Source organism: Plectropomus leopardus, chromosome 20, assembly GCF_026936395.1.
Source record: "Plectropomus leopardus strain MGB_pleo_1.0 chromosome 20, ASM2693639v1, whole genome shotgun sequence".
In the NCBI taxonomy this organism is placed as follows: domain Eukaryota; kingdom Metazoa; phylum Chordata; class Actinopteri; order Perciformes; family Serranidae; genus Plectropomus; species Plectropomus leopardus.
In genome coordinates this window covers 29,210,035-29,235,815 of record NC_142195.1, presented here as the reverse complement: position 1 = coordinate 29,235,815, position 25,781 = coordinate 29,210,035, and the positions used below count along the sequence as shown (strand labels likewise).

The following is a 25,781-nucleotide window of genomic DNA, read 5'->3' as shown; positions in this document are numbered from 1 at the left end:
AAAGTCATGGAAATATTTTGGTAAAAATGTGTATAAACCCTGTAAGGGCCCTGGACGCTGAACGCTCAAAGATGTCACGTCTAAGTGAAACACCATTATATTATTGTCAACCTCCTGTTTGCAGCTTCTCTGTCTGTCTTCCTCAGAGCGGAGGTGAAGGCCATGTTCGCCCCCAGGATCTCCCTGCCCCCTCTGTGTCGAGGTCTGGGCGGTCTGGAGGGCAGCAGCCAGCGCTCTCTGCAGAGGAACGGCACCATCAGGAAGACCTTCAGCGGAGGCATGGCGGCCATACGCAGACACTCCCAGAGCATCGCGGTGAAGCTGCAGGCGGTGAGTGTACCGGCGCGAGCAGTTTTACCTCCTGAGAAAACTTCAGAAGTGTCTGTGGACTCAGTGTCTCTGTCTCTGCCCCTCGCCCCGCAGGACGCTCTGGTGAACCTGATCCGTCGGGCGCGGCCGGTGTTCCTGCAGTGTGTGAACGCAAAGAACGACGGTGGAAGTTTTGACGTCCCGGCGCTCAGAGTCCAGCTGCACTCCACACAGATCCTGTCGGCCCTTCAGTTCCACCGCACAGGTCAGCGCGCCAAAACTACGCAAAAATGTTCTTTTCAGGATCAAGCTTTAAAAAAAGTTATACATTAATATGATTTTCTGCTTTCATTGAGGTTATTTTTTAACCAACATCAGTCCTAATCATAAATATCAGATATTCATTAATTTTCAGAATTTTAACCCTTTAAATGCCTTTTTTTGCCATGATGCCACAATGTTTTTAGATGAAAACCCCCCACAAGTAATTTAATTTTTTTCAATATACTACATGCTAAGTACATTGTTTTTGCTGATGACTGTCTGGGATATGTCTATGATCAGCAGCAGTATTGATTATGAAAGTGCACCTAGTGGAAATAGCATTTTCAGGGCAAAAGCCCAGAAAATATTGCAAAAATGTCAGTTTGAATGGGTTTCAATGGAGTATTTTTTTGACCTGAACAGTCTGAATGTAACTATTTAGTTTCCACAGTGTATTTTACACTGATTGTAGGAGCTGAGCTGCAAATTCACTGATTACACTCAAATACACAATCATACATGAATACATCCACAATTTAAAAAAAAGAAGAATGAAAAATTTAAAAATATCAAGATATATATCCTGTTTTGTGGTACAGCCCTAAAATATTGCAATATTATTTTTAAAGCCATATGAATTTGCACAATTTTCTTTCAACAGGTGGTTTTGGAGAAAATGTCATCCTTGAAAATGAAAATGAGTACTTAGTTAAAGTTAAAAAAATAATGAAAATGTGTTTAAAATATTTCTTTCGCAGGTTATCCAGAGCACATGACTCTGAGTGACTTCCGCTGTCACTTCCAGGCGTTGTCTCCTCCCATCATGAAGCGTTACGCCTCGATGTTTGTCAGCCACGACGAGAGGAAGGTGAGGTGACGCAGCTCGTACAAACGCCACGTCTCTGATCTCCAGCTCTGAACAATGTTTCCTCTGTGTGTGTGTCAGGCGGTGGAGGAGTTACTGGTGGAGTTGGATCTGGATAAAAAGAGCGTGGCGGTGGGCGCCAGCAGGGTGAGAGCGTGTTTCTGATCAAACAGAAACAAACATGAATCCAGCTGTGACTCATGGATGTTCTGCTTCTTCCTGCCGTGTCTTCAGGTGTTCATGAAGCGCGGCGTGCTGAGCTACCTGGAGCAGCGGAGGGACCAGCAGGTCACCGGCTGGTTGGTGTATCTGCAGGCCGCCTGCATGGCACACCTGGCCCGTCAGAAGTACCGCAAACTCAAGGTTAGATAATCTCGTATGTTTTTTAAATTGCTACAAATTTGTAAATAAAGAAAAGAAAAAAAGGGCATTTTTTAAGTTTAAAAATCGCCAAAAATGTTTAAAGAAAAAAAAAAGGAAACAATTTTTAAAGAAAAACAAATCAGCAAATTTTTTTAAGAAAATCACAAAAATGTTTTTCTTTAAAAGTTGCCACAAAAAATGCAAGAATTTTGTATTTAAAAAATTGCTAAAAACTTAGCAAAAAAAAAGCTCAAAATTTTTTTAAAAAGTCACCCAAATAGACACACAGTCCAGGTGAGTTACTACAAGAGGAAACATTTTGACTCCGGTAAAAATGAAGTTAAACTGAGTTATCATGAGTAAATGTGCAACTATTTTCTTTATCAACTCAACTGCCACTTTCTTCCTTGGAAAAAAAAAGATTTTTCGAAAACCTTTGATTACTTACTTACATTTTTACGGTGCCAGTTTTATCTGTGTGTGAAGCTGCGACAGAAAAAGTGATTTGTTAGTGATGACCTCACTGTTTCTTATAGTGTTTTACAGCCAGTCGAAGTGCTCGGTGCACAAAGAAGACAAAGACTTGATTGATTTTATAGTTTTCAGAAAATAAGTTTTAAAAGAACAGATTTCGTCCTCTGTTTAGTCTATCAAGTGCCACGAGATGTTGTGCCAGTCACAATTTCTGAGAGATTGATATGTTTAAATTCCTTGTTTTATTTGACTAAGAGTTTAAAAAAAAGCTTTTTTCTAAGGTTGCATTTGTCTGTTTCCCTCTGATAGGGAACTATAAAGGTATGAAAAGTTTGACTGGATCATTCAGTGATTACTACTGCTACTAAAATGTTTAGGTTTTTTATGCTCGTGATTTTCAGGTGAAACCTTTATAAAATTCTAGCTCTTTTTTAAGCAGCTGGCTAGATTTAGTGGTCGGGTGCATGTTTCACTAAATTAGGTTGACAGAATAAAAAGATGACCAGACGTGATTTTAAAATGTGTGCATGTGGTATTTCAGTTTTAAGCAGAGGCCCTTTGAAGTTTGCACAGCGCTAATTTCAGCATTTCACTCAAAATGTGAGTTATTTCTTGTTTTGGAGCGCAGAAGGACACGACAGATGACGGTCACTGCAAACAATCATCACCAGAGAAAAATGAGGAGCTGGAACAGTGTTAACTGTGTGTGTGTGTGTGTGTGTGTGTGTGTGTGTGTGTGTGTGTGTGTGTGTGTGTGTGTGTGTGTGTGTGTGTGTGTGTGTGTGTGTGTGTGTGTGTGTGTGTGTGTGTGTGTGTGTGTGTGTGTGTGTCCAGGTGCAGCAGATGGCCGTCAGCTGTTTGCAGAGGAATCTGCGGGCTATGAGGGTCGTGGCCAAATGGAGCTGGTGGAAACTTTTCTGCAGAGTTCGTCCTCAACTGGACGTCAACATGGACAACGAGAGGCTCCGAGCTAAAGAGGTACGCCGTTATTATCAGCACTTAAAAGAATAATTTGACATTTAGGGGAAAGTACATATTCACAAATGCCAAATTGGAAAAAGGAAAAGATGAAATTTTAAAATGTCATATGATAAAATGCAATCAATGAATAAATACAGTTTCTGTTTAAGTTTTTATAAACTTATTTCCGTTTCAGATTTCATGTTTTTCTTATTTTCATTGCCATTTTCAATTTCATCTTTACAGTTTAAGATTTCAGTTTAAGCATTTCCATGTGAGCTTTTGCATTTTAAATTTCACTTTTTTATTGTCACTTTACACTTTCAAATGATCATTTCACATTTTAAATATTCTTTTTCAAGTCCCTTTTCCTTTTTAAGTTTAATTATGGCCTTATTATTCCCAGTATTGTGGTAAATTATTTATTTATTACCTTTGATTCTTTATTTGGACTTTTAATTGAAATTATTACCAAAAATATCCTCCATAATTGACTGTCCAAACACCACAATCCACCTACCAGTACCTCTGAAGCTCACCGTTTACCGTGTTCTTTCTTTCTTTCTTTGCCTCATGCACTGTGCATAAAATAACCTGTCTGATATACTGACTGAAAACAAAACTGCATGGTTTTCTATTAGACTTCTGAACAGTGTAAAGTTTCAGTATTTCAGACACAGAGTGAGTGTGTCTGCAGGTGAGGACACAAAAACAAAAACTCACACAAGGAAACAAATCGATTTGTCTCGATAATGGGAGTCGAGTCAGCGAGAGCATCGCCTGCATCCTCTGAGAGCAACAGGTGGACTGTCATCGCAGGGAAACAGAAATGATGGCACCAAAGAGTTCATAAAACACATTTTTACAGACGTGATTTAAATGACATATCAGCGAGTCGCTCCTCTTCTTCGTCTTGTCAGGATGAGATATCAGCTCTGAGACGACGCCTGGAGAAATCAGAGAAGGAGAGGAACGAGCTGAGGCAGACTGCAGACAGCCTGGAGACCAAGGTTTGTTCTCCTGCAACACACACACTCACACACACTCACACAAACACACACACGCTGCTCATGTTGTTACGTGTGTGTGTGTGTGTGTTTGTGTGTATGCAGGTTACAGCTGTGACATCTGAGCTAAGCGATGAGCGTTTCCGTGGCGATGCCGTGGGTCAGGCTCTGGATGTGGAGAGGGCGGAGAGGATCCGACTCTGCAGGGAGAACAAAGACCTGCAGGTAGGCCCACTCTTAAAAAAAAGTAATCTATTACTCGCTCGTCAGCGCATGAGCCTGGAGGAGTGACTTTATGATACTGTTGGCCTCCTGGCTGCACAGATCTGCTCTTGCTTTAATACTTTCCCGTCACACACCTGGAGTGATTGCTTCGTCCTCGTTGTTGTCAAACATCTTTTTTTCTCTCGCGACGTCAGGCTCGTCTAGACCAGTGCAAAGTCACCATGGAAACCCTGGAGAAGCAGCTGGAGGAGCAGAAACAGAAAGCTCACATCACTGAGAGTCAGCGAGGAGCAGCGACAGGTAAAGACCAGGAGTTTCAGCTCCAACGTCGTCTGAGGGAACACAGAAATCATTCACGTGTCCGTCGTTATGTAGGTCATTTTACTTGTGCAGTTGCCAGGGGTTACATGAGGATCGGCTCAGCTGTTTTCAAAAATAGATTGATGATCATTCATGATTTGGCGAGAACAATGTGCCTCGTGCAAGAATATCTCCGACTTTTTCTCTGAGGTTTCCCAGAATCGAACTGCACAAACTCATTTTAAATTGCCTGTTTTAGCAGAATGACGGGTTGAAAGGCAGAGTTTAGTTCATTTCTGCACTTTTAACCCCTGTGAATTTGCTTTTTTAGAAAGATGTCAAGCTTTAGCCCTTTATGAACCTTAACCCTTAAAGTTTTGGAAAACTAGACGTGGCTGTGATAAATGCATGTTTTCTTCAAAAATCCCTGCAAAAATTTAAAAAATGTTGACTTCAAAAATTGCCCCCCCCCAAAAAAAGCCAAAATCAACAATTTTTAAAAAAATATTTATTTAAAAAAAAAGCCAGAATGAGGCAGGTGTGGGACGCATGAGATGAAATATTTTAGTGTATTGACCGAATGTAAAGCCGAGCGCCATCTAGTTTCGTAATATTGGACAGAAGGCAGAAATCTCTACAGCTGCTATTTCCAACACTCGACACCAAACTTTGTAGAGTGACCAAACGCACAGTTTGCTGATAGATACTTTGACCAAAGTAAGGTTTTGAATGCAGGACTTGTACTTGTAGTGGAGTATCTTCACAGTGGTATTGATTTTTGTCCACTGAAGGAGAGAATCTAAAGACTTTTTCTTCCACTGCTGTTCTCAGAATAAAAGAAGTCAGATAAATGTCAGAGGATTTGAAATGACCCCGTCACTTCTGACAAAGTCACCTGTGTCTCCCAACACACACACACACAGAAAGCGAGCTGTCCATGCAGCTGGAGTGCTGCCAGACGGAGGTTGAATTTGTCCGCAGACGACTCAAGCAGACGGAGGAAAAACTGGAGACGGAGAGACAGACCCGGGAACAGCTCGATACCAAGGTGAGACAGGACGCTGTGACGTGCACAACAGCGCTGACGGGAGATTAAATGTCTGAAGGTAAAAACGCTCTGTGTGTGTGTGTGTGTGTAGGTGGCGACGCTGCAGGCCCAGCTGGAGCAGTCCAGGCGGACTGCGACAGAACTGAAACGTCACTGTCGCCGTGTGACCTCTGACCTCCAGGACGCCCGAGTCCTCACTGACAGCCTGCAGAGCCGCATGCACGAGCTGGACCGCAAACAGAGGAGGTTTGTGTCCAACCGCTCAAATCACACAGCTCGTCTCTTGAATTTCATGTCTTTAAATCAATTTCCTCACTGTGGGTTAACCTTTTGTCCCTCGATTTCTTTCAAAAACATGAAAAGAAGGCAGGGAGCAACTTAACAAGAAATGCCCCTAAAATTAGCAAGAAATTAGTAAGTTACAAGAAAATTACCTAAAATGAGCACTCAAAAAAACAACAGAAAATAAGGAAAAATGACCTGAAAAGTGGTATATGAAAAGTATACTGTAACCTAACTTTAAAAATCTAATTATAAATATATTTTTCTTGTTTGTTCCCTCTTAAGCGCACTTTTTCATTTCGAATTTTCAGGTCATTTTCTTGTCATATTTTACTAAGTTTTTGCAATTTGCAGGACATTTTATGCCAAACCGGTTTGCTTATGTGGCAGTGGTTGAAGTATGACAAAAGTCATCTTAACATGACGACGATAACAGTTAACAGACGGTTGTAAAGAGTTTAATCAAACACAGGAGCTGCTGGTCCACCGCTGCCTCCATCAGTTAGTTTTGTGTCATTGTGCGACTTTTTTAAAGGATTCCTGCAGATTCCCCAAAGTCACACAACAAACTAACTGATGGAGGCGATTAAAATGATACTGTGTTATTTTTCTGAGGGGGTTTTCCTGCCTGTTTGTTGTAGTGCAGTATTTTAAAACATCGGCCTGCTGTGTGTGTGTGTGTGTGTGTGTGTGTGTGTGTGTGTGTGTGTGTGTGTGTGTGTGTTTGTGTGTTTGTGTGTGTGTGTGTCTTCAGGTTTGACAGTGAGTTGACTCAGGCTCTGGAGGAAGCTGAAAACGAGAGAGAGCAGAAGGACAAAGCCTGTCAGGAGAACGCAGCTCTGGGGTCTGAGGTCTACAGTCTGCGCCGCAGCCTTCAGGTGGGTTTGTTTTCATCTGAGCGCCGTGTGTTCGTTTGTACAAAACCACGAGGAGAAAGAGTTTGGTTTGACGAGTCGTGTGTGTAAAACTGAATGTACATCACGCTGTTCAGTCCTGCAGTGTGTTCGTATTAATGACATATCGACTCAGGGGCGTAAATATCGACACTGCAGGCAGCGCAGTTGTTCTGGGGCCCATGAGGTTGGGGGGCCAACATGTTTTGAATGAGAAGGGGATGATCGTGACTTTCAAAAATTCACCAAAGAAGAACCTAAAAATGTCATCAAAAAGGCAAACTCCACCTGTGCCATGTTTTTTGTTTTTTTCTTTGTTTTGTAAAATGTTTATTCTACATAAACTATCAAAAATATAAATATTTTCTAGTTTTCTTAATTTTCTTGTCATGTGTATATATGCAGTAATGATTGTTGGGTAGTGTGTGTGATAGTGTTGTCCAGTGTCGACCTTTATTTGATCATGTGATGATACAGTCAGGGTTCCCACTGATCCTTAAAAAGTCTCAGGCATTGCCTCCATTAATCTGAAAATAAGTCCTTAAGATGTATTAAAATGTCTTAAATAGATCTTTCAAAAGTCTTAAAATGATAAGACACAGAAGTAAGATTTTTTTCTTTCATTTTTTTTTTCATTGAAAAATCTCAAAATAATCAAGAAAGCCTCTCGCATTAACGCCACCAAAAAGTCATGTTTTATTACAATAAACATTTTGGCGCCAGTCTCCCTTATCTTAAGTAACAGATGTCGGTTCATGTTTTTTTTTCCTTCAGTTTTAGCTGCTGTAAAATTGGTCTTAAATTTAATTCTGAGTGTCTTTAAAAAAAAAAAAAGTCTTTAAAAGCCTTAAATCCCACTTGGTTACAATAAACTGTAGCTATTTTGGGTGCAAAATCTGTCAGTAGAGCCCGTCATAATATCATAATATCACGCACCGGGGCCCGTTGTTAGTACCTCACGCTGCTGTTTTGACCTAATGAGTCATTAGCGTGTTTGAATGTGATCTCCGCTCTCTGCGTCAGAGGACACAATAACATCAGCAAACAGTTTGCATACCAGAGAGACGCTGATGAAGAAATAGTGCACTTTAAGGTAAAATGTCAAAGGGCGCCATTCATCACGTTAACCTGTAAAGAGCACATCATCTATTGAGGAAATTACAGATGTCACATGTGATTCATGGCGCCGCGTCACGCCGGTTAACAAGATGCAGATTGTGTGGTGGATTGATGAGTCACAGACGTGTGGAGTCAACAGCACATTTGACACGACGGACTATAAATATTAATGGCCTTTTAAAAGGTTTACGTCACGGTTTCTCGACTGAAATACAGAATGATGTCATCTGTCGCTGCAGGAACTCTGCATAAAAACCCCAAAGAGTCCAGTCCAGTCCAGTTCAGCTTCCAGTTTAACCCTCAAAGACCCCAGTCAGCCTGACGGGGGCGCTATCATGAAAGGTCAACTTATAAGTAACTCATAACTTTACGCTGTCAGATAGATTTGCCTAAAACTTGCTACTGACATGCATTTATACTCTACAAATTTGCCTCAGGACCCATTGATGTATTTTAAAAACATGGGAAGAAGGCAATGAGCAACGTTAAAGAAGTGATCCATATTTTAGTGATAAATTAGTAAAAAGAAAAAACTAATTGCTGGAAAATTAGTTTTGAAAAGGGGGGGGTAAAAAATAAATAAAAAGGGGGACATGACCTAAAAAACTGCTTAAAAATTATAATAATTCTGGAAAACATCATTTGAAACGCGTAATTCTGATTATTAGAAAAGTAGCTCTCTGGTGCAATTAAAGTCACAAAAGACACACAGTAAAATATTTTAAGACTTAAGATTCTTTGTTTCCGTGTTTGTGCTTCCACGTGTTGGTGTGTTTCAGTTTCGTCTCCCACGTGGCCAAACCTGCCAAACTCTCCTCGAGTCAGATCGGGCCGTTTAACCCTCGCCGGCTCCAGACACGCCGCAGTAACCCGAGGACAAACGCTGAGTCTCCAACCGAATGTTTTGATATCTGCACTGATACGTGTGTGTGTGTGGGTGTGTGTGTGCAGGAGAGCCAGGCAGAGGTGGGCCGTCTGCAGAAGCAGAAGGACGAGCTGTGCGCTCAGATCCGTGACCTCAGCCTGCCCGTCGATCTCGCCTCCGATTCGCTGCCCGACCTCAAGAAACAGCTTCGCCTCCTGGAGAGTCAGGCCAGCGAGAGAGCGCAGGAAGTCGCCACGCTCACCGCCAAAATACAGCAGCAGCAACAGGTGCCTCAGCAGCAGACGCGCTCAGATGTTTTCACTCGCCGTCGCCGCTCTCAGCTCACCTCTCTGCTCTCACACAGATCCACATGCGCTTTGAGATGGAGATGGAGAGGATGAAGCAGATGCATCAGAAGGAGCTGGAGGATAAAGAAGAGGAGCTGGAGGACGTGCACAAGTCCTCTCAGAGACGGGTACGTCAACGCAGAACAAGTCCTCATCAATGTGCCATTCAGAGCTGAAGGCCACACACAGGCAGTACAGTACATTTACTGATTTACAGAATACGTAAGTACGATTGTGAGGTACTCTACTGTACTTCAGATCCTTCATTGTTCTCACACTTTTTTTTTACACTGCAAAAAGACTCTCAGAACAAATAAACCTAACCCAAAAAGCAAGATACAGTAAATCTGCATTTGAGTTGAGTTAATTTTTTGTCCTCCCACAGATGTGTTTAAACTGTTCATTCTCAGTATTGAGATCTTTTTAACTTTTACACATTTTTTTTAACTGCCTAAAACATTCCCTAAACATTCTGCATTTTCAGTCATGAGAAAACAACATTTTTCTGCTCATAACAAGAGAGAAAAAAATGCTGCTCAGTGAAACTTCACCAGCGCTGAACCGGGTCGCCTGCGTTGTGTAAGAGAGCAGCATTGTGTTGTTTGTGTACAGATGGCTCTTTTTGAACGCCCTTCGTCGGCTGAAAGAAGGAAACATTTTGTCTTTTTCTCCCTTTATTTCATAATGTTCTGCAACCAGGCAGCAGTTACACGACTTCTCTGCACTCAAACATTTCTGCAGGTTTTCTCAGCAAACTCATCATCACACAATCAGACACGCTGAGGAATTTAACGAGGTACAAAAACAGAAATGAAACAAAATAAAGAAAGATATTGTAAAACAAAACAATACAAAATTTTATCAAAATTTAAAATAAAAACAGATAATAACTTTAGTAAATTTAATGTAAATCAATAAGTTTAATTTGATCATCTTGAATCATTCATGTAATTATATATATATTTAAAAATTATTAATTTTGTAATTTGTGTTTTCCCTTTCATTTTAAAACTTAAATATACTTAGTTACAGCTCAGGAATGTACCTACATTTACTATTATATTTATTATACTTAACTGAAGGAAGTTGTACTTAAGTTTTTTTCTCATGCCACTTTTCTCACAGTTTTGTTTATTAAAAAGTTTTACGTCATACATCAATCAGAAGTTTATTAATAATTGTTTAATATTTAATATTTGTTTATTTTATAAACTGTGCTATGGCTGATCAATGAATTTTTTATCTTTATCTATAAAAATACTTTAGAATTTATTTGTTGATTGTATTTTGTGTTTTAAATCTAAATCTGCAAGATTTTAAAATTTGTATTATTGTTTAATATTACTGTAATTATAAATATTAATTATGTGTCCTTCACACCTTTTGGTGTCTTTAATACATATTATTATTATTATTATTATTATTATTATTAGTAGTAGTAGTAGTAGTAGTAGTAGTAGTAGCCTGAGTGCTGTGGGGCCCATAAACGTCAGGAAAACAGGAAATTAGAATAAAATCAGAAAAGCCAGGCAGAGCGCTGTCAGAAAATAACGCCGCCACACACTGAGAGTGCGCCATAAGTGATGACTGAGAAAGATTACTTCTTTATGAGAAGTAATGAGTATTCATTTTTAGGAAAATCCTGTACAATATATCTTTAACTAAAGCTGTTAGATAAATGTTGAGAGTAAAAAGTGAAATATCTGCCTCTAAGATGTAATGACGTAGAAGTATGACTTTAAAATTGTACTTGAGTAAATGAGATGTTTTGCACCGCTGCACGCTGGAATGTCCTCTTGAGTTTCTTCCCTCGCGGCGGCTTTAAACTCCGTCTGATTTATTCAGCAGCAGATCGTCGGGAGGCTTCACTTATTTCTTTGCTGTTTATTTTTTGATGCTCCTCCACAGATGATGATGTTTTTGTGCTCATCATTATGCAACCTGCTGCAGGGAACATTTCCTGTCAGGGACAATAAAAGCTCATTCAGACTGCTCGTCCATCAATTTATGTTTTTGTATGTGTTTTTGTGTGTGTGTGTGTGTGTGTTTGTGTGTGTGTGTGTGTGTGTGTGTGTGTGTGTGTGTGTGTGTGTGTGTGTGTGTGTGTGTGTGTGTGTGTGTGTGTGTGTGTGTGTGTGTGTGTGTGTGTGTGTAGCTGAGGCAGTTGGAGATGCAGTTGGAGCAGGAGTACGAGGAGAAACAGATGGTGATTCATGAGAAGCACGACTTGGAGGGACTCATAGCAACTCTGTGTGACCAGGTACAAACACACACTCACTGCGGCGCTCACACTGTACATCTGCACGTTGGGTGCAGAGTCTGGCTGAATGAGTTATAATAATGTTATTATTATTATTGTTGTTGTGGGTTAATGTACTCCAGCTGATGAATTTGTCTTCGCTACATTACAGCCACCATAAAACAAGCATGCTGCGAGGAGGCAAGGCAGTGGCTAATTTAGCGCCCTGTCTCTGTCACCATTAGGATGTAACTGGACTCCTGACGAGTGTCCAGGACCTGGTCTGTGGCCAAGCCTGCACACAGCTCAAATCTTTTCTTTATTTTCCCCTTATTTTTTTTAAAAAAAAAAAAACTTTTTAAAAACCACATCTTCAAAAATACAGATTTTTTTCCTGATACTGATGATGATGATACCTCTCTAACGCAGTTATAGTAAAATTTACATGATAATTGCTTTTTTCTTTCCTCTACCTTTTTTTTCATTTTTTCCTCATGTTTGTCAAAAAAATCAAATATATAACACTTCTATGTCTACATGTGCTTACTTACACATATACCAGGGTTCACATGGATCCTTAAAACATATTAAAAGCCACTGAATTCATTAATCTAAAAATAAGGCCTTGTGTGGTATTAAACCGACTTAAATTAACCTTTCAAAAGACTTAAAAAATGCTCAAACATAGGAATTAAGATTTTATGAGTCATTTTTTCCTGATATTGCATCGTAAAATCTCAAAATAATTGCTAAATTCCTTTTCCTAAACTCGTCGTGATGGGAATCCAAGCAGTGAAATCTCACATGCAGACTGAGAAACACAAAAATCATGCAGAAAACTGCCCAGAAATGCAGATATTTCCCTTTTCTGTTGGTAAACTAAAAAGATACCTTTATGATAATTTATATAAGTTCACTGTCTTCCATGTCCTTTTTTTCCAACATTTGATGTAGATGATCTAAATTTTTCACCAGACAAAAAAGTCATGTTTTATATTACAATAAACATTTGGGCATTTCAAGTGAGGGATGTGATTTTGTATTTGCAGATAAGACGCTGTTGGGGTTAAACTGAGGTGTTCTTGTTGCAGGTGGGACACAGAGACTTCGACGTGGAGAAGAAGCTGCGGAGAGACCTGAAGAGGACTCACGCCCTGCTGGCCGACGCCCAGCTGCTTCTTTCAACCGTCGACAACCCGGGCCAGAACCTGCCCAACGGCAGCAGAGACCAGATAGAGCGCCTGCACTGCCAGGTACGCTCACTGTGGCATAAGTGAACGGGCCTCGGGGCCTAAAGGGGGCCCCAAGAGTCAGGGCCCCCCCGGCCAAAATGTCACTGATCACAAAAAGAGTGCAAAGAGACAAATGGTACCTAGAAAAGTCACGAAATTACTAAAAGGATACACAAAACAACTACAAAGAGACACAATATGACCACAGAGACAAAGTGACCACAAAGAGTCACAGAACCACCACCACAAAGAGACAGAAAATGACCACAAAGAGACAGAAAATGACCACAAAGAGACAGAAAAATGACTACAAAGAGACCAAGTAACTACGAAGAGACACTAAACAACCAAAAAAAGACAAAACAATCACAAAAAAACACACAAAATGACCACAGAAAGAAACATAATGACAAAAAAGGACTATAAAGAGACAGAAAACAAGCACAACCACAGACACAAATGACTCCAAAGAGACAAAGAAAAAAGAAACAAACTACAAAAAGAAGCAGAACCACCCCAATGTTTGCGTCTTGCCTGTCTGTAGGAGAGGTGGTGGGGCCTTTTGCATGTCCACCGTCTCATAATCCGCCCCTGCTCCTCCTGCACATTGACCTGATGCCACGCTGTCTCTCTCTCTGCTCGCTTAAGATATATTCAAACATCTCTCTCTCTCTCTCTGTGTCTCCACTCAGCTGGAGGAGAGCGAAGCGAGGCGGCTGGAGGCCGAGAGTGCTCAGACGACTCTCTCCCAGGAGCTGGAGAACTCTCAGATCGAGCTGGAAAATATCTGCAAACAGAAGAGTGTGGTGAGTAAGCAGACAGGTGACGGATTAAAGGGGAAACCTGAACAAACGAGCGGAGATACACAACAAACACTGATGCCTCCATGCAGGACGGGACGGCTCACTGACCGCTTACATGAAAATGATGTGATGGAGATTTTGGTCCGACATTTTGAGGCACCAGGTTACTCCATCAGAAGTAGTTTTTGCACAAATACCTTTAGAAACCTCCTCCGTTCATATCTTTCCAAATTGGAGGGGTTTCTGTGTCCAAACGTTTCTGATGCTGTGATCGGTCAGCTGTGAGGACAATTACACACAATTACTCACTGAAGATGCAGCATATAGAGTATTTATATATGTATGTATATGTTCGTGTGTCCAGGTGGACGAGCAATTAGCTCTGCTGCAGCATGAGAAGGTGGACCTGCTGAAGAGGCTCGAGGAGGACCAGGAGGACCTCAACGAGCTCATGAAGAAGCACAAAGCGCTCATCGCTCAGGTACGGCCTCACAGTCTGCCTTTCTGTCCATCACGTTTTCATCCTCAATCAAATGTGTGTGACGCTCTCCCTCCGCTTTAGTCCTCTAGTGATATCTCTCAGATCAGAGAGCTGCAAGCCGAACTGGAGGAGGTGAAGAAGCAGAGACATTCTCTGCAGGAGGAGGTGAGGAGCACCGAGAGCTTTATATGAGATTTCCATGGATCATTTAACCTCCTTATTTCAGGTCTCAGTGTAACTACAAGCTTTCACGTTCACTGATGTATTGGTGAATTAATTTGGCTCCCCAAATGTTTCCCGGCTCCCGTCTCCCTGCCTCCAACCCGTGATGCAGCTCCAGCAGAGCGTGTCGAGGGTGCAGTTCCTGGAGTCGTCCACCGTGGGGCGTAGCATCGTCAGCAAACAGGAGGCGCGTGTGTGTGACCTGGAAAACAAACTGGAGTTTCAGAGAGGGCAGGTCAAGAGGTTTGAGGTGAGACCACATTCCCAGTTTCAACCCATGATTATTAAAGTGTAGACTTTTACTTTAATGTCCCTCTTGTGTGATGTGCAGGTGCTGGTGCTGCGTTTAAGGGACAGCGTGGTGCGTCTGGGAGAGGAGCTGGAGCAGAGCGCGCAGGCTGAAGCTCGGGAGAGAGAGAACGCCCGTTACTACCAGCAGCGGCTGCAGGACGTGAGGCTGGAGATGGAGGAGCTGATCCAGAGGGAGCAGGACGGCAGCCGCAGACGCATGGAGCTGGTAACACACTCACACGTCCACCACCACCGTCTCACAATCAGTACACCAAACATGTACACACACACACACACACACACAACAAATGTGCAAACATATCAGCCAATTATAATGACCTAATAAGAAAGCCTTTTAATAAAAGCAGTTTTTCAGAAGCAACTCTAAAATTAAAAGAAGATAGTGTTCTTTCAAGTTTGACCTCAGACTAATAATTTAACTGTCTGTTTCCTCTGCTGGTTTGTTTGAAGGACTGTCAGAAGGCTGACAGACATTCTCAGATCTTCACTTTTAACTATATGAATACAACATTATTATTTTAGACAGAGATTAAGCTCAAAAGTAGGAAAATAAGATCGAAGTTGTCGTGAAATTACCTTTTGTGAATTAAAAATTTGATGTTCAGATGATAAAATGTAAGCTGAGGAAAAGATGGCTCATTTTTTTATATATATGCGCAACATTAATGACCTATGTTGCAAAAATAAGCGTATTATTATTTCAAATGTAGTTCTGTCTATTTACAAAAGATAAAAAATTTGTCACCAAATCCTGCAAAACCTCCTCTTAAAATGTGCTTATCAAAATAAGCTTTGAGAACACACATAAAGATGTAATTATGACGGCGTGTTTGTGCAGAGAGCCCGCCTCCTGCTGTCACCGCCGCTCTGATCAAACTTGTGCAGCAATGAAAGTGATGTTTTCTGATGTTCCAGATAATACACCAGCTGTTGTTTTGGGAACAGCGGAGGGGAAGTAGCTGTTTTTGGAAGTGGGGTGCGCTCACAATCGTAGCCTGGAGGAAGTGCTTCTTGCCAGGGTTTTTTAAGTAGCAGCATGGCCTTAAAATGTTGTCTCGCAGCCTGGATGGGAGTAACGCCTGTTGGGGTTTATATTTAGCAGCCTCAGTGGCGCTCAGGTAGAGCGCTGGTGATCTGTCTGCAGGAGGCAGAAAACTGTCCCTGCGGTTATCTCTGTCCATGGACAAAAGGCTGCTGTTTGTGTCCTGTGATGCAGCAAAGAGGTTTTCATCCGCTACTGTTGTTTTTATTCAACGTGATATTTAAAAATTGCTGTGATATGCAGGGTGAATTCTTGTAGTCAAATCGTATACTCCAACAAGTCCTCCGAACCATACCACCGTATAGCACATTTGTTCCTACCCTCTAATAGGACCCAGAAAAGCGTTTCCGAAATTAGCGCCCCTACCAGGGACAGATCAGCACATCCTAATAGGCTGCTGCTAAAACTTTGGTTTTGATTAATAAAATATACATAATAATTTGTTAATAAATAATTAACAAAATTATCTCTCTATTAACGAAGAGTGGTGCATTGAAGATCTTAGCAAGTGGCCAAATATTCAGTATTTGGTGGAGAAACTGAGCGTGTACACCAGAGAGAAATTACGAGCCTACAACTCACCAGATCCTTGCGACCTTGTTGTCTGTGGTCATGTACAGAACGTCAAATACCATGACGAAGACTCAGGGTTTTGTGTCTTGAAATCAGAAATACTAACGAGCCAAAGACAAGGACACAAGACCACGATGTGTAAGGCTTAGATTATAATCAACAATCCAGAAAACAACGTCCTCACAGATTCCTCGTCTGTATCAGTCTGGATGGCTGGTAAGCAACAACGGCACTTCCGTTGCCAAAATGCGTGTGCATGTTTTTGATGACAAGGTCTGTAAAGGGATCTATTATAAATCATAGAGTTCAGAGACAAAACAGTTATCTTTGCTGCACACATTTGCCCCACAAATACATGACAACTAGGCTTAAGCAGTAGGTAAAATTTCAGACTTTCACTTTGCTAAAAAAAATGTTGGGGTATACATTAGAAGATGATATAAGTGGCAGGTGTGCCACTAACTTTCAGCTCCTCAGACTTATAAATACATAGAAACGTCATATTCTCACTCCTATTTTCTTTATCAATCAGAGAAATCCGACTGAACACCTTTTGAATTCAACTTTCTGTCAATCTTGTTAACTCATCATAAAACACACTTCAAACTCAACAGAAACCAAATAAAATTCATCCAAACCGTCTTGTTTACATCTGCAGCTCTGGTTTGGTCCAAATGAATCCTTAATTCACTGAGTTAGATGCAAAAAAACGTGCCGTTATTCACCACGCTCTCTCTGCCTGCTGACCACAGGCTGTTTACAGTCCTGTAACTTCTCCCCCCACCACTAGGTGTCACTGTGTCTTTCAGCTCAGCTGTTCGACAAGTAAAGACCGCAGACTGAGCTCTGGTGGTGCATGCTGTGCACTACGTACAATAAGTTTAAGTCTCGAGAAATAGGATCTTTGAACACATTATTAATTTGTTTTTATTTTTCCAGAAATTCAAGAAATCCGGCTGCTAAACAAATCTTTGAACTGGAGAGCGTCAGTAGAGCTTGGCAGGTTTTAGAAGTCCATTACAGTCCAAGAAAGGCACAATAAACACAAAAAAGATCTGAAATATTTCCACTTTTTTCTCCCAGTTTCAGACTCAATCGTGCTCTCGCTCACAGCAGATTTCTTCGTGACCTCGGTGAAAAAGAGAAGGAGCCTCAATAATTATTCAGTTATTAGCACAAAGCACGCAACACACATACAGACATGCACACACACACAGACACGCACACACGAATGCCCTTTAACAACCTACCACACACACACACATACACACACACACAGGCTGCATGAATACACATATTCATACACACACATTCCTCCTCCACCTCCTCCTCCTTAACGTCATCTCTCCCTCATCCTGCTTTCTCTCTCTGACTGTGATTAATCCTCATTGTCTCTTCAAGGTTATGGGCACACACACACACACACACACACTCACACTCACATACACACACACACACATTCATACATGGTTATGTGTCTCTATGACAACCGCTGCACCCACACCCGTCTCCTCAAAGCCAACAAAGCCAATAACTTTGAAAGCCTGGAAGCTTTTGTGTATTTGTGTGTGTGTGTGTGTGTGTGTGTGTGTGTGTGTGTGTGTGTGTGTGTGTGTGTGTGTGTTTGTGTGTGCAGGCATGTGTGACAGGATGCCAGAGAGACTGAACAAACAAACAAAAAAATAAAAATCCAGATGAGATGAATTAATAAATCACTCTGTTCTCCTGATGTCAGCGTGCGTATGTAACCACTTTCCTTACTAAATAATGCGCTACGAGTTTCGGCCCCAGAGGCTGCAGAGGTCGCAGGACTGCGTGAGACAGAGAGGACACGCCATTGGACATTCGGTGTTTGACTGATGAGGTAATATAGGATAGGATGGAGGTAATTGCTGTGGCGGATTGGGCCTCGGGGTCTTTCCAGGTTGGCGGCGGAGGGGTGAAAATACGCAGCTGGCCCCGGCGAAGGTGAGCACGTTTGGACAAACATTCGTTAACCTGGTGTTTGTTTTACAGGAGATGCAGGTGGAGGAGCTCAGCGCCGTCAGACAGGCGCTGCAGGCCGACCTGGAGACGTCCATCCGCCGCATCGTGGACCTGCAGGCCGCGCTCGAGGAGGTGGAGTCGAGCGACGAGAGCGACTCTGAAAGGTAACTTTACCGAGGGGAGCCCCCTCCTCTGCCTTAAAGGGACAGTCTGGATGTTTGTGGTGAGGCTGTATTTACTTATCAGTGGTCAGTGTGTTAACCTGCTGTAGATGGCTGTCAGGAGCACTGCTACAGAAGATAAGCAGTGTACTACTGTGGATGGGAGCAGCAGCAAAACACATTTTAGCCATCTCAAAAAATCACCAGGGCTGGGCAATATACACGATACATACCGTCACCGTGATATCAGACCACGTACCGTCTGAGATTTTGGATATCATCACATATCTGTCTTTTCCTGATTTTAAAGGCTGCAGTACAGTAAAGTGATGTAATTTTCTTAACCTATCAGCCTGTTCTACTTGTTCTAACACTTGCGTTCACCCACTTAATTCATTAAAATCCACATTGTGTTAATATTTTTCAAGTACAAATAGTCATTCCTAAAATATTGTCACAGTATCAATATCTATGTATTTCGTCATATCGTGACATTTGATTTTGTTGCCCAGTCCAGCATTTATGAAACTTTTGAGGAGATTTAAAATATTGTGATATGTACCGTGTACCGTGATATGGCCCAAAAATATCGTGATGTTATTTCAAGGTCATACCGCCCAGCCCTAATTAGTTCCCACCAAGCAGTTTGATTGGTCGAGAGGCATTTTTTACACACTACACATCTTTTAAGTGTTTATGTCTCCGGTCTGATGTATCGCACAGCTGATGGTACATGGTTTGTTTACATGAAGTAACAGATGCATTTTTAATGACCAGTGTGGACAGAGAGAGCTCCTCTAAAACATTTTACTACGTGATAGTTAGACACTTGTTTTCTGGTTGGGACACGGTGACATTATGTTCCTCTGACGATTGACTGCTAAATCACGTGGCAAAGCCGGTAAAATTCAGTAAACTGGTCCGGTCTGGTGTTTGGCTTAATAACAAACCGGTTTGAAGATGTTCACACCGGCCCAAACCCAGTGCCGACGGCCTTCTGTACACTGACTGTGGAGATCTACCTCCTCACTTCCAAAAAACATCCAAACTATCCCTTTAAATGATCATGTCTGTGTGTTTAAACTCAACCTTTCACTCTGCCTTCACTCCAGTGTTCAAACTGCTGTGGAGTCGTTGACTCGAAAGAAAGACCTGTAAGAACCTCTTGAGTGTGTGTGTGTGACCTGAGCTGAGCATCAGGCATTGAAGTGTTATAAAACGTCTCGCTGTAATAGTTTAAAATATGAAAGAGAACTTGACCTCTTAAAGGATCATTCTTCTCTGTTACGACTGGTTTTGGCTTCATTTTGATCATTTAGTTTCATCATTTTATTCTTTCACACGTTAAAGAAAAAGTGATTCAGAATAAAATACAACAGAAGAAACATACAAATGTCCATCAGTTCTGACAAAAAAAAACTAACCTCAACGAAGGAACTGATGAGATTTTATGACACAGTGATAAAAAAACGAGTCAGACGATAATGAAAACAAACCTGATTATCTAAACCAGACATCTCCCTCTGGCAGATGAACTTAATTACTTCTTCTCCACCTGCAGCGTTGTAAACGTGTTCTGTGGTGAGTTTTTGATATGGACACAAACTGCTTTAAGGCTGAGACAGGGAAACGTCAACGCCCGCATGACAATAGTCAATATTCAGTAGTCTAGTTCCACATCTCGATATGCATTTGGGGATTTCTTACAAATTTCATAGTAACAGGGTTTGTAGGGTCATAAAAAAAAATCAGGAAAAGTAATGGAAATATAAATTTCCAGGCCTGCAAAATTTATGAAAACTAGATTTAACCTTTGGAAAAGTTTTGGAAAATTCAAGGAATTTTGTTTAACAAACCTGTATCATAATACGTGATGTGCTCAAATACAATAATTTCTGTTTTTACAATTTTTGGGTATGATAAATTGTGTCATTTTTGACACCAAAATATTGTCTTAGAAAATTGCCAAAAAAGAGAGAAAAAAGAAAAGGCAATTTTTTTTCTTAAAAAATGCCAAAGAATGTTTAAATTAAAAATTATAATAATAATAAATTGAAACAATTTTTAAAATGCAGAAAAAATGCAGAAAACAAAATCCCCATTTTTTCTTAAATTTTTTTAAATTAAATTTTTTTTTTTTTTAAAAAGGCCAGAAAACAGGTATTCAATTCTAATCTTGTTCTGAATGTTTTATTTAGTAAAGTAATAGTAAAAAAATCTACTACATAGGATTATCACTCATTTCAGACAAAGTATGATCTTTAAAAATGCCTCAAAGTCACGGAAATGTCTATGTAAAAGTATGTATGAACCCTGCTGATACCATATGTTGCAAAATATATTAAAGCTCTAATACAGTGACAAGAATCAATCCACCTATTACTAAAGACAGTTCATGTTTCGATTTTATTGTGTTAATTTTAATTAATTTGTTGAGTGTAATTTTATTATTACTGAAGGAAATACTGTCGGATCAACAGCCAAAACCACAAATATAACAGGCAGTGTATCTCGAATGATCCTTTAAGGTGATTCAAGTGAAAACGGCTGCGTGCATGGCGACTAACAGTCCATGAGCCACTGCTGCACAGATTAGTCTTTAATGACTCGACAGTTGAGTCCTCTTTCAATCTAAAGTGTAACACACGGTATGTTTTTAATGCAGCTTCACAATCTGCATTTTTCCGACATTTCCATAAGGACCGGTTGAAAATCGACATAACAAGATGCTGTTTGGTGATGGATTTTGTTTCTGGTACTCGTGTCTTTATGCTGATTTGATAATCAGCCCGACTTTAATGGAAATCAATGGCTACCTGGAGGCTGAAAAGTAGCATTCATTGATCTAGAAACCTGCTATTAAAGCATCTTTTCATGATAATGGCATTCATTTTTTCAAAATTGTTAGTGTCTCTGTCGCATTGTTGCCTCCAAAAGTATCTTTTTTTCTACCATTTGGTTGATGAAATGCTGTTCATTCAGATGCTTAACCCTTTGCAACCTACACATATAAGATTGATTTTTTTCCAAAAACATGACGAGAGCAGCAAGCAACGAAAGAAGAAATTTCCCAAAAATTTGCAAGAAATTACTTAAAAGTACTTACAAGAAAATCACCTGAAAAGTACTTATAAAACTATAATTACTATAATCATAAACTATATAGAATAAACCAAAAAAATAAACTTAAAAAAATGATAACATAGAAATCACCAGGGGAAAAAATAAAAATAAATAGAATTTAAAAAGTACATATAATTTTATAACATAATTTTAAATATATAATGAATGGACTAAAAATTGTTTTTGAGTTTTGACAAAAAATACAGAATGTCTGCTTTAACCCTTTGAAACCCAAGCAAGAAAATTACATGAAAATTAGTTGCTGTTCTTTTAAAAATGGAAAAAATTAATTAAATAATTATTTTGAAAAAGGAGGAAGTGACCTTGAAACATGCTTAGAAAATTACAATAATTTTGTAACATATTATATATAGATAATTATAGTAATTCAGCAATTATTTAAATAAAACGCAGATACAGATAATTGGCAAAATGCCAAATATCGGCCCCGATATTAGCCAGACAGATAATTTGTCAGTCCCTAATTTGCAGCTTTTAACTTGCATCTTTTGGTTGGAAAATTGATGCACGGAGATGAAAATAAAGATAAATTTGATGCTTCAGCTGTGAGTCAAACTTTGACCTCTGACGGATGATTTTAACTTTTAAAATTTGGATGCATCCCTCGCTGTGATCATCCTCTGACTTGCAGTGGAATCATCATGGCGGCGGTCTGTAGCGTGCGTGCATGCTCGGTATGCAGCTAACTGTGCAGATTTACCAGCTAAAGGGTGAGAAGTGTCCGTTGTGGTCGTGATATAAAGTGTGATTCTGCTCTGCAGTGACTCGGTGTCCAGCGTCGGCTCCATCGGGACAGAGGATGTAGGAGAGGGGATTCGTCATTGGCTGGGAGTGCCCAGAGGAGGCTCCCGTGGCGGCGGCTCGCCCTACGGCAGCAGTACCATCAGCAGCCAGGGAGGGCGCCAGTCTGTGGCGGACACCTTGAGCACCTACAGCTTCCGGTGAGTCCGCCGTTCATTCATAGATGAACAAGGTGACAAGGTTTTGTTTAGTCATTTTTCTGTAGATTTGCAGTTTTTCTCTCTCAAATATGAATGTGAATTAAATGACAGTCATTCATCCATAATCAGTCAGTACATTTAACGATTGTGTTAGTCCGGCTAATATGTTAAAGACCGGACTAAAACTTATGGAAATGGGATGAAATATTTAAAAAATATTTGGCGGGGGGAAAAAGGTACAAACTGTGAAGATTGTTTCTTGTATCTCTCCTTTTTTTCAAACTAATTTTCCGGTCTTTTCCTGATTTCTTGCAATTTGCACAACATCTTCTGCAAAGTTGCTCATTGCCATTTTATGTTTCAAAAGAGATCAAACCATTTTGCTCAGGTTTTAAAGGTTAAATGCATGAGAGCGGCGTCTGAACGCAGCACAAATAAACCTGATGAGATTTCAAAAAGGTTAAAAACATATTTTATGCTTCATTTATTGTAAATTTCTGTTTTATGTTTCTGGACTGTTGCAGTTCTTTATTTTCTTTTTTTGTCCTTTTCCTTTAATTACTTTAATACCAAACACCGCGACTAATACCTTATATCAAAACCTGCTCAGCAATAACAATCAGCGGATAAATCGATCATGAAAATAAATATTTGCAGCAGTAGATTTGTTAGTTAGTCACTTTTTCTCTCTCTGAAGTTCTTGTGTGGATCCTGATGACGAGGCCTCAGAGGCTGGAGGCTCCAGAGGTCCCAGTCGGGCCCCGTCCTCCTCCGCTCTCTCCGAGCTGCTGGACGGACTCCGTAAACGCAGAGCGGGCGGCGATGCAGCAGACGGCGCCGGCAGCACCGTCTCTCTGCCCGTTTATCAAGCAACCGCCGCCTCCACTCTCAGGCGACGAGCCTCGGCCCTCTCTCTCGACCCAGGTGACCTCCCGGAGCCCCGGCCGGGCCCCAGCATCCTAAAACCGTCCTCGCCGCTCCTGCCGCGCGCCGCCAGCGCTCGCTCCATCAGTGAAGCCTCGACGTCTGCTGCCGTCTCCACATCTGGCGCCAAAATCTCTCGCTTCAGCTCGAGCGACTCCCTCTCTGCACTTCCCTCGCTGCCACACCTCTCCTCCTTGACGTCCTCCCTCGCCTCTCGCCATCACCCTCCGTCCCTGTCCATCCCGGAAGAGGACGCAGACGAACCCCTCCGCTCCAGAACGACCCCCATGCAGCGCTCCCCTCAGCCGCTGAGGCGGTGTATGCTGGGAAGTCTCACCACAGAGGACGGAGGTGAAGGCGCTCTGGGTTCAGAACCAATGGTCTTCCAAAACCGCCACCTGGCGGAGGATCGCGACGACGCGGTGTCCGACATCCTGCCCGCCATCCGCAGAGCTCAGTCCACCAGCAGCCTGGCGGGCTCGGTGCGAGGAGGCAGGAGGGCGCTGAGCGTCCACTTCGGGGAGCTGCCGCCGTCCACCCGCAGCAGGAAAGGCTCCGAAACGGAGTCGTCCAGCTCGGGGGGGTCAGGAGGGAGCTCGCAGGCAGGCGGCGTGAGACGCAGGTTTGAGCGGCCGCAGGGAGAGAGACTGGAGGCGGAGGGCAGCGAGGGCGGAGACGTGGCGTCAGTCATGAAGAAATACCTGAAGAAAGAGGTCGACTGAAGCCGATGAGGTAAGCTCTCAGGTGAGTAAACGCCACGATCCAAACTTTAGAAACAGTTTTATTTTATTTATTATTTTTGGTGATTTTTATAGAAAACAAATTTAAAATTAAAAAATTTAAATTTAAAAATTAACTTGTTTCACAACATGAAATTATTCGGATGAGGCGAGCTCTCAGGTGAGTAGGCTTCGGTGAAAGTCATGGAATTTCACAAATTGAAATTTTGGTGATTTTTCTTTTTGTTAATTTAGAGTTTATTTCAGTTTATTTTTTCGCAATCATTCATCTTTTCATCAGACTTATTTTTGTATTTTAATTGTTTTATTTATTTTATAATTTATTATTATTAATATATTTATGTATCTATCTTTTTTTAATTATACGACTTAGACACCACAGGTCATTCTTAGCCAGCTGTGGTTGGAAAGAGGACGTTTAGACAAAAGCTAACCTTCCTTCTGGAGTATCAGTACACAGAAAAATCTGTAAAACATATGGGAGCATATCGATGAGATGTGGCTATGTGTATATGATTTTTTTTTTACTGTGCGCAAAACTACATAAACATTTTAAAGCCTGATTCTTTAGTTTATGACCTGCAGAAGTGAAGACGTTCTCGTCAGCCGCAGGTGGAGTTTAGTTCTGATCAGCAGCTGTTAAATGAGACTGAACACTGAAACGATGGAAACGTATTTTACGGTTATGAAGGCCGTAAACACGTGACGTCAGTTTCTCCCTGATGAGATCTCATCTGCTGACTGAAGATAAAGTCGGACTCTGATGTTATTTTTAGTCCCGGTGTAACTCTGAGCGCTGTGATTCTGAGGTGTTTTATTAAAACAGGCTCAGACCTGAACAGTAAGTGTGGCTGCACACACGTCTCTGTTTCCCAGCATGCTCTCTGCTCTGACCATCTCGTCTTTGTCTCTTCCATCAGCGCATCCACGTCCAGCTGTGAGCTGCAGTCGAGGCTGAGAAACACTTCAGAAGTCAACAAGGATGATTTTTTTTTTGACTTTGTTAAAACCACCTGAAAATACATCTGCACTTAACTGTATTTTCAGAAAAGCGCTGTTTATATATGAATAAAAAACTTGAAATAAACTGTTTGCTTTGTGAATTTATTCTCTAATATTTGACATTTATTTCATTTCGCTTCATCAAATACCAGATTTTTTATGATGTGATTCTCTTGTGTGAAGCTGGTTTAAATTTTCATCTTTTCGTTTCAGGTGTGGATGCATGTGCATGATTTCTTGTTCTGAACCATAAATCTGTAAACTCTCAGTAAGTATTCAATGTTTCTCTTTTCAATCATCTCTTTGTTTCTGTTTTCTTCAACTGATTTTACATCCAAACAAGCGGCTATCACATTTGATCATAACCAAAAAATATGCAGTGGTGAAAAGTAACTCTTTGTGACTGTTTGGTGCATTTTAATTAGTGTTTTTCCCCCTTCATGTTGTGATAATTGTGTGTGTGTTGATGCATGTGTCCTAAATGTAGTCCAGATTGTGTATTTGAGTGTAATCAGTGAGTTTGCAGCTCAGCTCCTACAATAAGTCTAAAATACACTGTGGAAACTAAATAGTTACATTCAGACTGTTCAGGTGAAAAAATGCTCCATTGAAACCCATTCAAACTGACATTTTTGATCCCACAGCCATCAGAGCAGAA

The 25,781-nt window shown here is 41.0% G+C and overlaps 1 protein-coding gene across 4 annotated transcripts in view; it reads left to right on the top strand.

Moving 5' to 3' along the window:
- myo18b (myosin XVIIIB) overlaps positions 1-25,208 on the top strand; it is a 50,855-nt gene extending 25,647 nt beyond the window's left edge. For 2 of the 4 annotated variants that reach the window (XM_088070980.1, XM_088070983.1), the window contains 26 exons: positions 147-330; positions 424-574; positions 1,332-1,441; positions 1,520-1,585; positions 1,673-1,801; positions 3,110-3,253; positions 4,156-4,245; positions 4,348-4,467; positions 4,662-4,767; positions 5,691-5,815; positions 5,907-6,061; positions 6,852-6,975; positions 9,061-9,261; positions 9,339-9,449; positions 11,477-11,581; positions 12,652-12,813; positions 13,485-13,598; positions 13,960-14,076; positions 14,158-14,241; positions 14,411-14,548; positions 14,630-14,815; positions 18,242-18,375; positions 19,485-19,526; positions 22,278-22,457; positions 23,155-24,125; positions 25,042-25,208. In XM_088070980.1, the coding sequence (XP_087927106.1) occupies positions 147-330; positions 424-574; positions 1,332-1,441; positions 1,520-1,585; positions 1,673-1,801; positions 3,110-3,253; positions 4,156-4,245; positions 4,348-4,467; positions 4,662-4,767; positions 5,691-5,815; positions 5,907-6,061; positions 6,852-6,975; positions 9,061-9,261; positions 9,339-9,449; positions 11,477-11,581; positions 12,652-12,813; positions 13,485-13,598; positions 13,960-14,076; positions 14,158-14,241; positions 14,411-14,548; positions 14,630-14,815; positions 18,242-18,375; positions 19,485-19,526; positions 22,278-22,457; positions 23,155-24,103 (4,027 nt within the window). In that variant the 3' untranslated portion in view covers positions 24,104-24,125; positions 25,042-25,208. The remainder of the gene's footprint in view (positions 1-146; positions 331-423; positions 575-1,331; positions 1,442-1,519; positions 1,586-1,672; positions 1,802-3,109; positions 3,254-4,155; positions 4,246-4,347; positions 4,468-4,661; positions 4,768-5,690; positions 5,816-5,906; positions 6,062-6,851; positions 6,976-9,060; positions 9,262-9,338; positions 9,450-11,476; positions 11,582-12,651; positions 12,814-13,484; positions 13,599-13,959; positions 14,077-14,157; positions 14,242-14,410; positions 14,549-14,629; positions 14,816-18,241; positions 18,376-19,484; positions 19,527-22,277; positions 22,458-23,154; positions 24,126-25,041) is intronic. The other 2 variants (XM_088070981.1, XM_088070982.1) reach the window with 2 other exon arrangements.
- Positions 25,209-25,781: the final 573 nt, after the last annotated feature.